General features: G+C 38.1%; 2 protein-coding genes across 3 annotated transcripts; both read left to right on the plus strand.

The window, feature by feature from the left end:
- Nucleotides 1-279: 279 nt before the first annotated feature.
- Nucleotides 280-11,003, plus strand: LOC107569659 (zinc finger CCCH domain-containing protein 18-like). Of its 2 annotated transcripts, none has more exons than XM_016255787.1 (10): nt 280-462; nt 2,388-2,513; nt 2,664-2,759; nt 4,387-4,626; nt 8,191-8,307; nt 8,421-8,617; nt 8,970-9,160; nt 9,249-9,345; nt 9,498-9,594; nt 10,022-11,003. In XM_016255787.1, the coding sequence occupies exons 1-10, from the start codon at nt 284-286 to the stop codon at nt 10,245-10,247; spliced, it is 1,566 nt and encodes a 521-aa protein (XP_016111273.1). In that variant the 5' UTR covers nt 280-283; the 3' UTR covers nt 10,248-11,003. The 2 variants fall into 2 exon arrangements, with proteins under 2 accessions (XP_016111273.1, XP_016111274.1); XM_016255788.1 differs by having other exon boundaries at nt 4,426-4,626; nt 9,246-9,345.
- A 1,586-nt stretch (nt 11,004-12,589) lies between these two features.
- LOC107569651 (interleukin-17C-like) lies at nt 12,590-13,935 on the plus strand. Its single transcript, XM_016255771.1, has 3 exons — nt 12,590-12,672; nt 12,822-13,069; nt 13,704-13,935. Exons 1-3 carry the CDS (start codon nt 12,667-12,669, stop codon nt 13,933-13,935), a joined length of 486 nt encoding a protein of 161 aa, XP_016111257.1. The 5' UTR covers nt 12,590-12,666.
- Nucleotides 13,936-15,050: the final 1,115 nt, after the last annotated feature.

Here is a 15,050-nt window from a genome sequence, read left to right on the forward strand (position 1 = left end):
ACAGGTATATTCTTGTTTAAGGAAGACTTCTGTTGAGTCTAGATGAAATGACAACAAATCTATGCTGACTTTACCATGTCAATGACAGCTTCTTTGACCGAGAATGTGGAAATTCTACCTGCTAATTGTAAACATTTCGCTTTCATTAAGAGAACTGCAAATGTTAAAACTCTTTAAAAAGGAAATAGGTCATTGAGATGTTTGTCACGTTAAAGAAAGTCACGCTATAGATACATTTTTTTTTTTTTTCTAAATTCCCTTTGTTTTTCTTTTCAGAGGGCCAATGGAGCCACCACCTAAGAAGGAGATGGTCTCGTTGCCCAAGAGGCCAGATGAATGGAAAGACCCCTGGCGCAGGTCTAAATCCCCTCGGAGAAGACCTGGTCTCATGGGCTCCCCTCCACGTGGCCGTAGACAACACAGGCCCTCCGGATCTTCAGTTTCCCTTTCCAATTCGTCTAGGTAAGATACCTGCCATGGAACTATTAAGACATTGGTGTCATTTGATAATGGAAACTTTGCCTGCTTTTTTGCAAGTTAAAGGGATAGTTCATGAAAAACCCTCAATGTCATTCCAAACCCGTTTGACTTTGTTTCGTTAAACAAAGAATTAGAATTAAAAATTAGAAACTTGGAATTCTATTCTTTAAAAAAAAAACTAACACTAGCTTCTCTAAGTTTTTGTATTCTGCCTATTTGTTTTCTTTTTATTTATTTATACAATTAACAAAAGCAAAAAAGGCCTCTAACACTAGCTTGCGCTATTCTTTTTCTATTCTATCTGTTTTCTTTTTATTTATCATATAATAAAAAAAAAAACCTTGCAATGTGTACTGCGTTAAGCTAACTGATACTTGTTATAGCACTTGCATATCATTGCTCTTTTGTTGATTTTGATTGCTTCCATTAGCTGCGTTTCCCTCCACCTATTTTTATGCGCATTTTGGAATATCGCATTAAAAAAAAACGCTGGATGGAAATGCCGAGATGCGCATAAATTCTAAAAATGCGCATAAACTACGATGAAAACACATTTACCGAATAAATTCCTCCATGCGCATCGAAAAGGTCATGTGACTTTGCGCTATGAGACGGGATAACTTGACTAGCAGCGGACCGATCTCGTTCACAGCATCTATATGTTGTTATGGTCATTCTGAAATGCCTGAGCAAAGTCTGTCGTTAAAGTATTTCTGTATAATTGTCTTACACGACTGCGTTCCCAAACAGCAGCATCCACCTCCGAATGCAATGACAGCATTTATTGTAGGGATGCACGATATATCGGCCACCATATCGGTATCGGCCGATTTTGATTGCTTCCATTAGCTGCGTTTCCCTCCACCTATTTTTATGCGCATTTTGGAATATCGCATTAAAAAAAAACGCTGGATGGAAATGCCGAGATGCGCATAAATTCTAAAAATGCGCATAAACTACGATGAAAACACATTTACCGAATAAATTCCTCCATGCGCATCGAAAAGGTCATGTGACTTTGCGCTATGAGACGGGATAACTTGACTAGCAGCGGACCGATCTCGTTCACAGCATCTATATGTTGTTATGGTCATTCTGAAATGCCTGAGCAAAGTCTGTCGTTAAAGTATTTCTGTATAATTGTCTTACACGACTGCGTTCCCAAACAGCAGCATCCACCTCCGAATGCAATGACAGCATTTATTGTAGGGATGCACGATATATCGGCCACCATATCGGTATCGGCCCATATCGGCTCATTTTTTCTGTTATCGGTATCGGCCTGATAAGAAAATTTGGCCGATATCTTAAAGCCGATAAATAATGCATTATTTCCTTCAGAGACACTTCAGATGCGCGCTGTTCGTTATGTCTGTTCGCTCTGAGGTGCAAGTAATTTGTCATTATATGAAAATTATTATATTCAGTGGCTTCTCCTATATTCTTAGTGATATTTAGTGCCACCATTTACCAGGAAGTGATTTTGTTCTCTTTGACTCGTTGGATGGAAACTGCATTATTCGCATATGTTTTATGCGATATTCCAGTTGCGCACAAGTTTAATTCGAATCGTTGGATGGAAACATAGCTATTGTTCTCATTTGTAAGTCGCTTTGGATAAAAATTAGCGTCTGCTAAATGACTAAATGTAAATGAATAAACAATATTTTGAGAAAAGTCTCTTTCATTGAGGTCCAATGTTGTTTTGGACCCCATTGACTTTCATTATATGCATGGACAAAATCAGTTGAAACATTTTTGCGTTCCAGAAGAATAAAAAGCCTGAAGAAATACAGGTTTGGAACGACAGGAGGATAAGTAAATAAATGAATTAAAATTTTTGGGTGAACTATTCCTTTAAGCTAAGCAGTGATGCTTTATTTTTTTACATTTCTCCAATTTTCCAGGTCTTCATCCCGATCATCATCGTTTACGGGTTCTGGCTCTTCCCATTCCCGATCTCGTTCTTCTTCAATGAGTTCCTACTCAAGTCACTCCTCTCAGCACAGCTCTTTCAGCGGAAGCCGCTCTAGGCAAGTTATCAAAGTTCGCGACAATATCTTGATTTGCCATACTAATTTGCTGTAATGACTTCCAGAACATTCAGTATACCGCATTTATAATTCACTGGCTTTTACTGTGACTGTTTGCTGTTACTACTAACTTTACTTTCCATTGTCTAGATCGCAATCCTTCTCTTCCTCGCCCTCTCTGACCCCCTCAGCACAAAGAAACACTAATAAGAACAAAGCTGAGCAGCCTCCTGGTGCATTGAAAGGGTAAATACTCGCACTCATGCTCTCAAAACACATTTGGTTTATACACTACTGTAAGTTTGGGGTCAGTAAGGTGTTTTTTTTTTTTTAAAGAACTGATTACTTTTATTCAGAAAGCAAGCATTAAAGGGTTAGTTCACCCAAAAATTTTAATTAGCCTGTGTTTTACTCACCCTCAAAGCATCCTAGGTGTATGTGACTTTCTTCTTTCAGATGAATCCAATTGGAGTTATATTAAAAATTATCCTGGCCCCTCCAAGCCTTTCAATGGGGATAAGCGGGTGTTGGTTGTGAACAGTTCAGAAGACGTGAAATAAAGTGCACACATCCGTAATAAAAAGTCTCTCACACGGCTCCGGGGGGGTGAATAAAGCCCTCCTGTGGCGAATCCATGCATTTTTGTAAGCTAAAAATACTTCAAACGTAATAAACACTTTTTTTCTCACTTCCGCTGACTGGCATACACAGAAGCCAGATGATAAAGTCTGTTTTATGTTACAGAAGAACTTTCTATTCCTCAAAGAATCATGTTTCACTAAGATTTTTTTTTTTTGGGGGGGCGCAAATCAACATATTAGAATGATTTATGAAGGGTCATGTGACTGCTATCACAAGAATGAATGACATAATAACATATATAAACATAGAAAGACTTATTTAAAATTTTACTAATATTTTACAATATTACTGTTTTCACTGTATTTTTGATCAAATAAATGCAAACTTGGTGAGCATCAGAGGGCCTGTTTACACCTGGTCACTTGATGTGTTTTTAGTGATCAGATATCTATCTGATTTGTTAAAATGGTTCCATTTACACTTGGCCACATAAATGTTTGTGTGTCTCTGCAAAACGGATTGAAATCCGATCTTCAATTCCTGCACTATATGCAAATTTAACAGTTCACGTCAACGAAAGCTACATATATGCACTGCATTTTATTCATCATGAGCTAATTTCAAGATCCAAGACCGACCACAATAGGAGAGAGCATGGCATTAGCATTCGTAAGATAATTTAATCTCACTACTTTTAATGAAGGATGATTTTGTGTGTAGCGTCTGCAACTTCCTTTGTTTCATTTGTGGCAGTTTGTGTGTCGGATTGCTGAAGAGATTCTCAGCTGCTCATCTGCAGCGATGCGTGTACAGTAGCATTATCGCTGTCATATCTGACTATAGCATGTCATATAGCCTATAACGCTCTCACACGTTTATTATTTTAACATTTTGGGAAAAGTAAAATTTGCGTATGTGGTTTCAACAACCAGGTGCATTTATGCTTGTGCAGTTTCATCTGGAATGCGTCCCAGACCACCTCCTGAAGTGGTTTGAGCGATCGTATTTCGTATTTAAATACGAAAGCATTTCGTAGGGCATTTACGCAAGGTCTTTTCACAATCAGGTAGCTATCTGATCAGAGAAAATGCATGAAGTGACCAGGTGGTAAAATAGCCCAGAGACTTCTTACAAAAACATTCAAAAATCTTACCAACCCCAAACTTTTGAATGGCAGTATGCTAGTCTATATCAGCACAAGTTTTAGTGTTTTGCCTATTTCTAGCTATAGTTGGTACTGCTTTTCTCATTTACTCACTGCATGCACGTGCAAATGCATATTTTCATTCAGCCACCCATTGAAGCCTGGTGCACTGCCCCCTCCTCGCAGGGAGAAAGGACCCCCCAAAATGATACCCAGCCCCTCGTTGCCTGAACAGCCAGGGAAACCACCCAAGCCAATCACAGAGACGGGTAAGCCCCCCAACCCCCGTCCAGCTGGACAACTTCCTGGACCCAGAGAGCCGAGAGAACCACCCAACATGAGAGAAGGACGCAAGAAAGAACGTCAACAGAATAACCCACCTCGCAGGTACAGCACACGTTGCGTCTTCATTCTGCCACTGACGCACACTATCGCTTTTTGTTTGGTTGTTTCACGGTCATTTACATGGATCATTCACCCAAAAATGAAAATTTTTATTTACTCATGTCCTTGGAAACTTTTTCACTTTTATTTATTTTGTAAAATACAAAGGGATTTTCCCCTCATCCACATGAGGTGATGATGGCTAGGATTGTCAAGTTCCAAAATAACAAACAGCAAAATAGTGTAGTAATAGTGGTCTTTTCAACCAGGAGAGTTTGATGCCTGTTTGAAAATGGTTATATTTGCAATCCTGTTTCTGCTAGTGGCAAGTGGTGAATAATGACTTAAAGGGATAGTTCACCCAAAAATGAAAATGTGATGTTTATCTGCTTACCCCCAGGGCATCCAAGATGTAGGTGACTTTGTTTCTTCAGTAGAACACATGATTATTTTTAAGTCCAACCGTTGCAGTCTTATAATGAATGGCAATGGTAACAAAATCTATGAGAGTAAAAAAAACATGCACAGACAAATCCAAATTAAACCGTGCGTCTCGTGATGACACATTGATGTCCTAAGACACAAAACGATCGGTTTGTCCAACCGTTGCAGTCTTATAATGAATGGCAATGGTAACAAAATCTATGAGAGTAAAAAAAACATGCACAGACAAATCCAAATTAAACCGTGCGTCTCGTGATGACACATTGATGTCCTAAGACACAAAACGATCGGTTTGTGCGAGAAATCGAACAGTATATAATTTTTTACTTCTAATACACCACTATGTCCAACTTCCTTGAGCGCGTGCAGGTGTCCGGTGCGTGAGGTGTGTACGTGCTCTGACGTAGTTTACGCAAGCTCCGGAAGTGATCTCTCGCGCGTATACATCACTCATTGTTTACACAGTGCACAGTCATTGTAGGTACGACGGCTAATCAAAATGGTACTTACTTGCGCTTATCTGGATTGTTCAAACTGACTTAAAACTAAAAGATTACGTTCTCTCGCGTGAACTCATTCGGGAGTGGTGATTTTCCACGTATTCCCAACTTCTGAGCCTGCCCGCCTGTAGTTATGGTTGATTGCTCTTCGGCTGGATATCAGCGCACCCTTTAACGTAAACTACGCCAGAGCGCGTACACCCCTCACGCACCGGATGCCTGCGCGCGCCCAAGGACAGTTGGACATAGTGGTGTATTACAGGTAAAAAATGATATAAATACTGTTCGGTTTCTCGCACAAACCGATCGTTTCGTGTCTTAGGACATCAATGTGTCATCACGAGCCACAGGGTTTAATTTGGATTTGTCTGTGCATGTTTTTTTTTACTCTCATAGATTTTGTTTCCATTGCCATGCATTATAAGACTGATAGACTGCAACGGTTGGACTTAAAAACATCATATGTGTTCTACTGAAGAAACAAAGTCACCTACATCTTGGATGCCCTGGGGGTAAGCAGATAAACATCACATTTTAATTTTTTTGATGAACTATCCCTTAAAAATGTTCTCCATTTCCTTGAATTCAGTCTGTTTGTCACACAAAGCTTGAAATATAGAGCATGAATCTATACTTTTTCTGTTTTTAATTCATGTTTTAAATAATATTTATTTTATTATTACTTTCATTTTGGAGCTTGGCGTCAGAGCCTATTTGGTTTTTTTATTTATTGATTTAATCACTTTGTTTTCCTTGGTATAAATTGTCGAAGGGATTTGGAATGACATGAGGGTTAGTAGTAAATAGCAGAATTTTTTAAGGATTAAGGATTGGATCACCATAAGAGCTGGAGATTTTGTTTGTGGCTTGATAGTGTGCTTGTGTTTTTGTTTTGTTTTTTTGTGGTTGTATTTTTGACATTTGTGTTTTGAGTCTATTTGCATATGAACCATTACCCAATGACCAGTGTTCTGTGTTTGTGAGAGTGACTGTCTAGAAAGCCGCTTTTCAGCACAGAGAAGCAGCATGTGACAATCTTCTGTCATCTGTAGCAGTGAGAGTGAAGTTTCACTGTGGATGTGGAATACCCTGCGTGGGTGTTCAGGAAAATCTCCTGTCCCGCTTGTTCTAATGCTTCAGAACAAAGAAGCTTTTGTGGACTTGTCATAACTGTCATTATGTCATTGGCATTTGGCCAGATGTTGTTGGCATTTAGGAGCACATCTGATACAGACAAACCTTTAATATTTCATATTAATATCAGTAAGTAAATTTATTTTTTTTTTGTTATTATTTTTTTAAGGCAGTGTGGCTGGTGCTTGCCCATGCAAAACTTGTAGGTTCTTGCCCTGCGGTTGAGTATTGTGGGTGGCTGTTAGGCAGTTGTTAACCAGCCATGTCTACAAGATTTCTTTCGCTTTTTCTCCACCACGCTAAAATGTTGAAAATAGGAAGAAAATCACCATTATGAAGCATCATTCATGTCTGTTACGGACATGCTACACTGAGAAGTCACTGAAATATTCTGCAGCCCCTTTGTTTGGATTTATATTTTTGTGCACGCTGTCATTTTGAAATGCCAGGATCATGTAGAAACTAGTTCTGTAATGTTGTATTAGCGCTATAAGACAATAGGGCAAAGGATAAACCCTTCAACAATTTAAAAAAAAAATCAATTGAAAAGAGAATACTATATGATCATTTCAGTTGGCAAGAATTTGGGTGTGTGCTTTGCCTGTAAGGTGTTTAGATTTTCTCTGATTGAATGCCAGCTGTCTGTACTTTCACTTCACTCAGCTGTCAAGGCATGTGATGTTTATTTGTCACTTTTTTTTTTTTTGGTTTGGAAAGTCTCATATTCACTAAGGCTGCATTTATTTGATCAAATGTAGAATACCAATATTTTTTTTTATAAAAAGTGTGTAATATTACAGTTTAAAAACTTTTTTCTTTTCTTTTTTTTAAATGTGATTTATTCCTGTGGTAGCAAATCTGAAAATCAGCAGCCATTACTCCAGTCTTTAGTGTCCTCAGAAATCATTCTAATATGCTGATTTGGTGCTCAATAAATATTTCTTATCAATGTTGAAAACATTGTTTTCCGGAAACAGTGATAATTTTTATCAAGATCTTTGATGAATAGAATGTTTTAAAGAACAGCATTTATTTGAACCAGAAGTCTTTTGGAAGTTTGTAGTGACGTACTGTAGTGATTACTCTCTGTAGATACATTTACATTACGAGAACTGGTTTCTGTTAAACATTTATATTGTAGTGTCCACAGTTATTGTCAAAGAGGAACATCGTGCTATTACACAGAAGAACATCAAGTGTGACATGGATGCTTTGTGTGTTCTTCCCTTTGCTTTGGATTAATCACTTGCAGATTTGTAATGACTACAGAAATACTTTGTGGTCTGAATGAACCTTTGAAGCGTCATTATCAGATTCATTGATTCATTAATTGTTCAGTTGATTCAATGAAGGATTCATTAGACTGAACCTAACCTATAATTCCTCATTGATCCATTAAAAGAATTAGTGACACTGGTTTCATCTACAGTGTTTAAACCAACATTTTATTACGTTTCTGTGTCTCTCTTCCTGTTTGATTCTCCGGCAGGCAAACGGAGAGTGGCAGTGTAAGTGGCAGCAGTTATTCTGGCTCCAGCTCACGCTCACGATCCCGTTCCTCCTCCGCCTCACTCTCCCGGTCTCGTTCCGGCTCCCACAAATCTAGGTATGCAATGCAAAGAGACAGTCGAAAAAACAAATCTATCTTTACCTGTTATCGTAATTAAAAGATCAAATGCAAATGTCATGGTATCACAGATTGTCTGTGTGGTTTCACAGGTCTCTGTCGGTCAGTAGCGTGTCGTCTGTCTCATCCGCCTCCTCCAGCAGTAGCTCAGTCAGGAGCGCCGACTCTGATGACATGTACGCTGACCTGGCCAGCCCTGTGTCCTCCGCCAGCTCCCGATCAGCCACTCCAGGCCTTGCCCGTAAGGAAAGGGGCCCTCCACGGGACAGGGGCCCCAACAAAGACAGAGGTACTGTCGCATAAGACTCCAACAGGCCGTTGATAGAATTTTAACATTACTCTTTTGAAGTGGTGTTATTGTGAACTAAAAATCATGAACCGAAATGAAGCCTCTGTGAAATAAAATATAAATATTACATGAAAAACTTAAATGTACAAAATATAGAAATGTTGCCTTTTCTACAACTGAAATAAAAAATAAACCTAAACGGAAATATATAACTTATTGAGAAGCACATAAACTGAAATAAAAGGAGAACTGAAAATTTAAAATAACAGTAAGTCAAAATATTATTAAATACTTGAATAGTATATAAATATTACTAAAATAACTGTGCTGTTTTGTTTGGTGTGCCTTAAAGGAAAACCGCCAAAGAAAGATGAGCCTTTCAAAGATGAGCGAAAACGAGTGGACCCCTCCGGTCTCCCTCCCAAAACCAGCTCGGGCATGCCTAGATCTGGAAACAGAGGTCACCCCATGCACCCGCCTCCTATGGGTCCTCCAGGAGGATTCGGCTCTCACAAGGACATCAAACTCACCCTGCTCAACAAGGTAAATAGGGAAGGTGTCGTTACGGTCATGTAGCTGCGCAGAAGTGTACGATGGTTGAGTGACTTCTTTATTCCTCTTTGGCCAGCAGCAAACCGACAGGGGCAATAGGAAAAGGTACTTTCCTGCCAATAAAGAGCGACCCCCTTCACCTCTCAGCAAGAGGATAGCGCTTTCGCCTGACAGAGGTAAACAACACGACATGGCACATTAACTGTCCATTAGAAAACCCCTCCAGAAAAACGGTTGTGGTTAAGCTTTCCTCAAAGGATGTCCGGAAGTTCAGTCAGATGTGCCCCTCGCAGCGATCTCCTCAAGCTTTACTCTGATATCTCCGTAGGTCGAGACAGGAGGATGCCCAGCCGACCCTTGCTCTCCCCCAGAATGGATCGGCCCAAAGGACAGGGTCCTCGGCCCATGCCACCACAAGGAGAAAGGTACCCATTGCCACTTTCTTTTTAGTCACACTTTCTGAATATCCCTTCAAATATGTGGTGATTTCCAGTAGTCAATTGATAAGTTCATGTAGGGAAAAATATGTAAATTAATTTACATTTGTTGATTAGTTTTGAATGCCTGAGAACTATTAACTGCCCTTTAATATGGGTCTGTTTGTATAAATAAGAGTTCTCATATTCTGTATGTTGAGAGTAGTGATTGTGAGTATTAATCTAGCTTTTATAAAAAAATAAAATAAAAGTAAATATAAATTCCCATGTTTGTTCAGCATTAGTTCCCTTTTTATGTGCATGGTGGATCAAGGTGTTTTATAACAAAAGCTTTATCTTTGTGTGACTAAGACTAGAGATTTAAAAATATCCCAGGTTTGTAATTCACTCGATTCCTTATATTTTCTCTCTCCAGGAAGCGTCCTTTATCTCCACCAACTAAGTCTTCTGGGAAAGGTCCTGCTGCTGTGTCTGCAGGTAAACCACCTGCTCCCGGAGCTGGATCCGGCTCTGGCTCCGCTTCTAGTTCCGGATCGGGCAAGCCGAGCAGCACCCTTTCTCGTCGTGAGGAGCTGCTGAAACAGTTAAAGGCTGTCGAGGATGCCATAGCCCGCAAAAGGGCCAAAATCCCTGGGAAATGATTAACTTCTGGGACATCTGTTTTCTCGACGCCCAGTGTTTGCCAGAAATGGGAAATGGTCGCTGTTCTGAACTCTAAGGGCGTAAATGTCCTAGGGAAAGGAGACTGCCGTTACATTTCTGCTTGTTTTGCCCTCAGAGAGAGGTTGTCTAGATTTTATATTGATGTGATAAAGTTGAGAAGTGGCCCTGTTCACTTGTTTGTTTTCGCAGGAAGATGGAATCTTTGCTGTAGTGTGTCTCAAAGATAAAAAAAAACTGTACATTCAGCGCACATTTTTGCTCTTCATCCTGCCACACTTCTCATCACTTCTCTCTCATATTCTAGTTGCTTTATCCCCCACTCCTGTTACTTTAGACGTATGCTTAATCTGATTGGACCATCCTGGACGCATCTGCGCATTTGACGTTGATCCTACTCAAAGAATCTGGAACTGCCTTTTCATAACTTTACAGTTAGGAAAGTCCACCTTGAGCAATGTATTTGTCTATCCACCATCACGTGTTTAGCTGTTTTTCACATTGTACAACTACAAAGTCAGGTGACAGAATACCTGTTACTTAAAGTGTATGATTCTAGAGAACCAATGACAGTGATGTGAAGTATTGCTTTTTTAAGATTCTACATTGTTTCTCCTAGCTTTTCAAGTGAAAACCTGCATTTTATTTGTCCCTCATTTTTAGTTGAAAGTGTGAGAAGCTGCAATGGGGACACCCGGAGATAAAGAATAATTCCGTCTTGCTTTGTGTGACAGAAAAAAGGCTTCTAAATAAACTATTTTGATAAAGATAAATCTGTTGAAATGATTCCTCTTTAATGGAAAGATTGCATCTAATGGAAGACTTTTCCATCTGTGCATATATGACGGTCTGATGCTCTACTTTGTTTCTCCAGAACATGTGCACTGGTTTGTGTGGGTTTATTTTATTGCTTAACCCTGTTTGTTGATCCATTATCCTGCTTAGAATCAATACCTACAGCAAATTAGTGAGATCATTTATTGACAGGGTTGGAACATTATTCCTCTTCCGTTGGTTGTGCTTTTAAATGTCATAAGTTGTAGGAGTTAAATCATCTTTAATGCTCTTCTATGATGCACCCACATTCTTTCATAAGTCATTTTAAATGATTAAGCTGTCATGATTTGTACAATAATTAGTGTAGTGTAGTGTTGCACTTCTGATTTTGTGTCAGTGTAGCTGAATAGAATACACAACTTCAAACTATTGGGTCATTGTATAAAAAATAAGTTTAGTATAAAAAAAATTTTAATGGTTCATTAATAAATATTAGAATGTTAAATAAATATTAGAATGTAAATGTGCAGTCTATGAATAATACTAAAAAATATTTTAAAAATGTATATGCTGATTATTACCATTTCTGTCAGAATGGGAGTGAAATTAATCGTCACCATGTGTGATTGATAGTTAAAATCATCAGTTTCACATTCTCTGTAGAATGCATAGAATTTATGCATGATGCTTGGGGGACTCCTGGGGAGATGTTTTTCAGATTGACTGATCTGATGATGCTGGGAAATTCACTTGGTCTTGTCCCGTGATGGTAACCCCACAGGCAGCCAAATCTGCTATCAACTGCTCATTTTAGTCAATGAATGACCTGTTCTTGAGGGTTCTTTTGTCATGTCTAAAACATCCAGGGGGGCTCCCATAATTTATCTCCACAGGTTATCCCTGGTTACTCTTCCAGGGATTTGAAAAGGTCACAAGATGCTCAAAAAAGGGGGAATTTTCTCCATCTGAAGCAGAATATTGGTGATACCTCTTCATGTTAAATAATGTTGTTAGTTTTGGGCTTAGTGAAATGCAAGGTAAGTTTGGTAAATGTGTTGTGTGTGTAACAGATCTAGGGGTTGTCTTGCAACACTTCTCTGTAATATTAATGGAGCGGTTAACTATGGGGACTTACATCTCTTCTTTCCTATCAAAGAAGACAATGTTGAAGTATTAAGTACTGCGTTTAATGAATGAAATATTTTACTGATCACTTCAGGATCAGGAAAAAAATGGATTACTGGTCATATGAGAGAATAAACGTCCACTTGCCCATTCAGATATCACAGATCTGTGATCTGTTAAAACTGAAAACGTTTTACAGACTGATTAATAATGAAGACTAAAAAAAAGTTAAGTTTTTTCCAGGTAGCATGCGATATAATGCGCTTGTGTATGTAGCGCTTCATTTGAAAGAGGAAGTACGGAAGTAAATATTTATTACTATTTCCTCATAGACTCGGATTTTCCCTGATGATGGATACAACAGGTAGGCCTATATAAATTCGCGTTAGCACTTCAGGAAAAGTATAAGAGTCAGGCCCGACACAACCTGAGCACTAAACTTGAGCATCACTGCGGGGTCAACGGAGTTTTAATAGCCTAATAAATCTTGAACAAATTATGAGGGTAAGTAGAATTTTTTTTTTTGTAGGCTAAGTAGATACATATTTCACAAAGTAATGGACATCTTAATCTATAAAAAAAATGTATAATGTTCTTTATAAAGAAATAGTTTTTTGCTAATTTTATTTATCTGCTTGTTCTTTATCTTGCAGTCTCCGCTGTTTTTTGGAATATTTTTCTTCTTCTTGTCGGAGAGCATCGTGAATGGAAAGAATCTGGGATGTTTCAGTGAATGTGAGCATGGGTTCAGCAAGATTAACAACAAGCTACTTCAGTCTTTGCCCGTACACAGACACCAGCGTCTCCGGCCCGTCCATCATCAGGCGAACTCCTGTGAAGATTTCGCTCGGGCTTCATCAGCAGCGCTCAATGATCGCTCGCTGTCCCCCTGGCGGATAAGGTAGATATAGCTCTCTAAATTATGGTATGATTTTAACAAAACCATCAAAAATCAGAACCCTGCAAAAAGGTGCTGATGACGTAATCGAACCGTACTTCCTATCATTTTAAGCATTTGATTTAAACGTTTGAATATTTTGGGGTAAAATATATTTTTGATACATAGCCTACTTTTATATGTACGTTCAGAAATAGTTTAATATTTTAGCTATCGTTTTTATTCGATTAGCCTACGTCATTTTCAGTGCATCATGCGCTGCGTAGTTTCCTCATAAGAGTTCGTCTTGTACTTTAGTTTTTTTCTCTAATTTTCAAAACCTTTTATAATTATTATTTTTTATTTTTTATTTTTTTGCTTCAAAAGAAAGTTTGTAATGTTGCAATTAACCCAGAAGCTGGCTATGTGAATGAATAGGCCTATTTATTTGTATGCCATATTTATTTTGGGGGGGGGGGTTAATAAAAAGCCTTCAGATCAAAGCTGTTGAAAGCATTATGAGGCATGTTTAGTAGCCTAGTGTTTAAATAATAATACAAAATCATCAAATAAAACAAGTGTGTAAATGTGATATCTATTTAACCAATTTCAGTGACTTGCTACATGAATAATGTATCTTTATCCCTTGTATTTTCAGAACAGTGGAAAATACAGAGATGTACCCCTCAAAATACGAGGAGGCAGAGTGTCTGTGTGATGGATGCATCATTAACGGGGTTGAAAATAGGACCTACAACTCAGTGCCTGTGAAGCAGGCTCGCTTATTCCTGAAGAAGGTCCCTTGCCCGTCTGACCCGAAAAAATACTCCTTAGAGTATAAACTTGTGTCAGTGACTGTAGCCTGTACCTGTGCGGTTCCTCAGCAGTAAGAGAGGATAGGCTACTATATAGACCAAGATTGTAGAGACGTGTCTCATGTACCATGTCGTGTTTGTTTTAAAATGCAATTTTTGATAAGGTACTTACATTGTTTGATATGCTTATATTTATAAGCTGAAAAGTTGCATGTGTCACATGGTTTATTTTTTAAGCTTACAAACCAACATAATCTTTCTTGAAAGGAAGATGTATTTGTATTACTGTAAAAACACTACTTTATTTAGACTTTATTTATTTATATAATAATAACTTATTTACTATTTATTTAACTTATGTAGCCTACATTATGCAAATATGTGAACTTTTGATCTTGCGCCTTCCTGTCCTTGTTTGAATCAGGTGTGAAATTCAGCTCTGTCAGTGACAGGAATGGTTATATTAAGTTTGTTTCAGTGATAACGATAAAATGTATTCGTATGGTTTTTTCCCCTCAACTGTACATTTTGTCCAGATGGTATTATGTTCATGTTGTGTAAAACAAAAATAAAGTCTATGCTGATCTTCACTCATTCATTTGTCCATATCTGTAAATTCCTCTGTGGGTAAATTTCAAACACACCTGAATGATATTTCACCACACAATGAATGAGTAAATAAATAGTAGCATTCTTCTGAATACTGTTTTGCAAAAAAAAAAAAAACTAATATAGCCTATTAGTTAAAATAAAGTGTTTATAAATTATGGTAGCATTTGTTTTAGTGCCTTTATGCAGAAGTATAGGCTATAGTATACTAACTAACCTCCTTTTGAGATTACAGAGATTTCCTGAAAATGTAAAATGTAGATGATAATTGTCATAAAAAGGATTGGCAGTGTAATAGATATATATAGATATATAGATAGATAGATAGAGAGAGCGAGAGAGAGAATGGCTTTTAATTTGTCGGACTTTGTGGGACTTTTATTTTGAAAGGCTTCTACCGTATTCACGTTAAAGCATTGCGACAAAGTAGACAACACATTGCAGTGTGGATGAAGATTACAGAGATTTCCTGAAAATGTAAAATGTAGATGATAATTGTCATAAAAAGGATTGGCAGTGTAATATATATATATATATAGATAGATAGATAGAGAGAGAGAGCGAGAGAGAGAATGGCTTTT

Source organism: Sinocyclocheilus grahami, unplaced genomic scaffold (genome assembly GCF_001515645.1).
Source record: "Sinocyclocheilus grahami isolate Dianchi unplaced genomic scaffold, SAMN03320097.WGS_v1.1 scaffold1368.1, whole genome shotgun sequence".
Classification (NCBI taxonomy): Eukaryota; Metazoa; Chordata; class Actinopteri; order Cypriniformes; family Cyprinidae; genus Sinocyclocheilus; species Sinocyclocheilus grahami.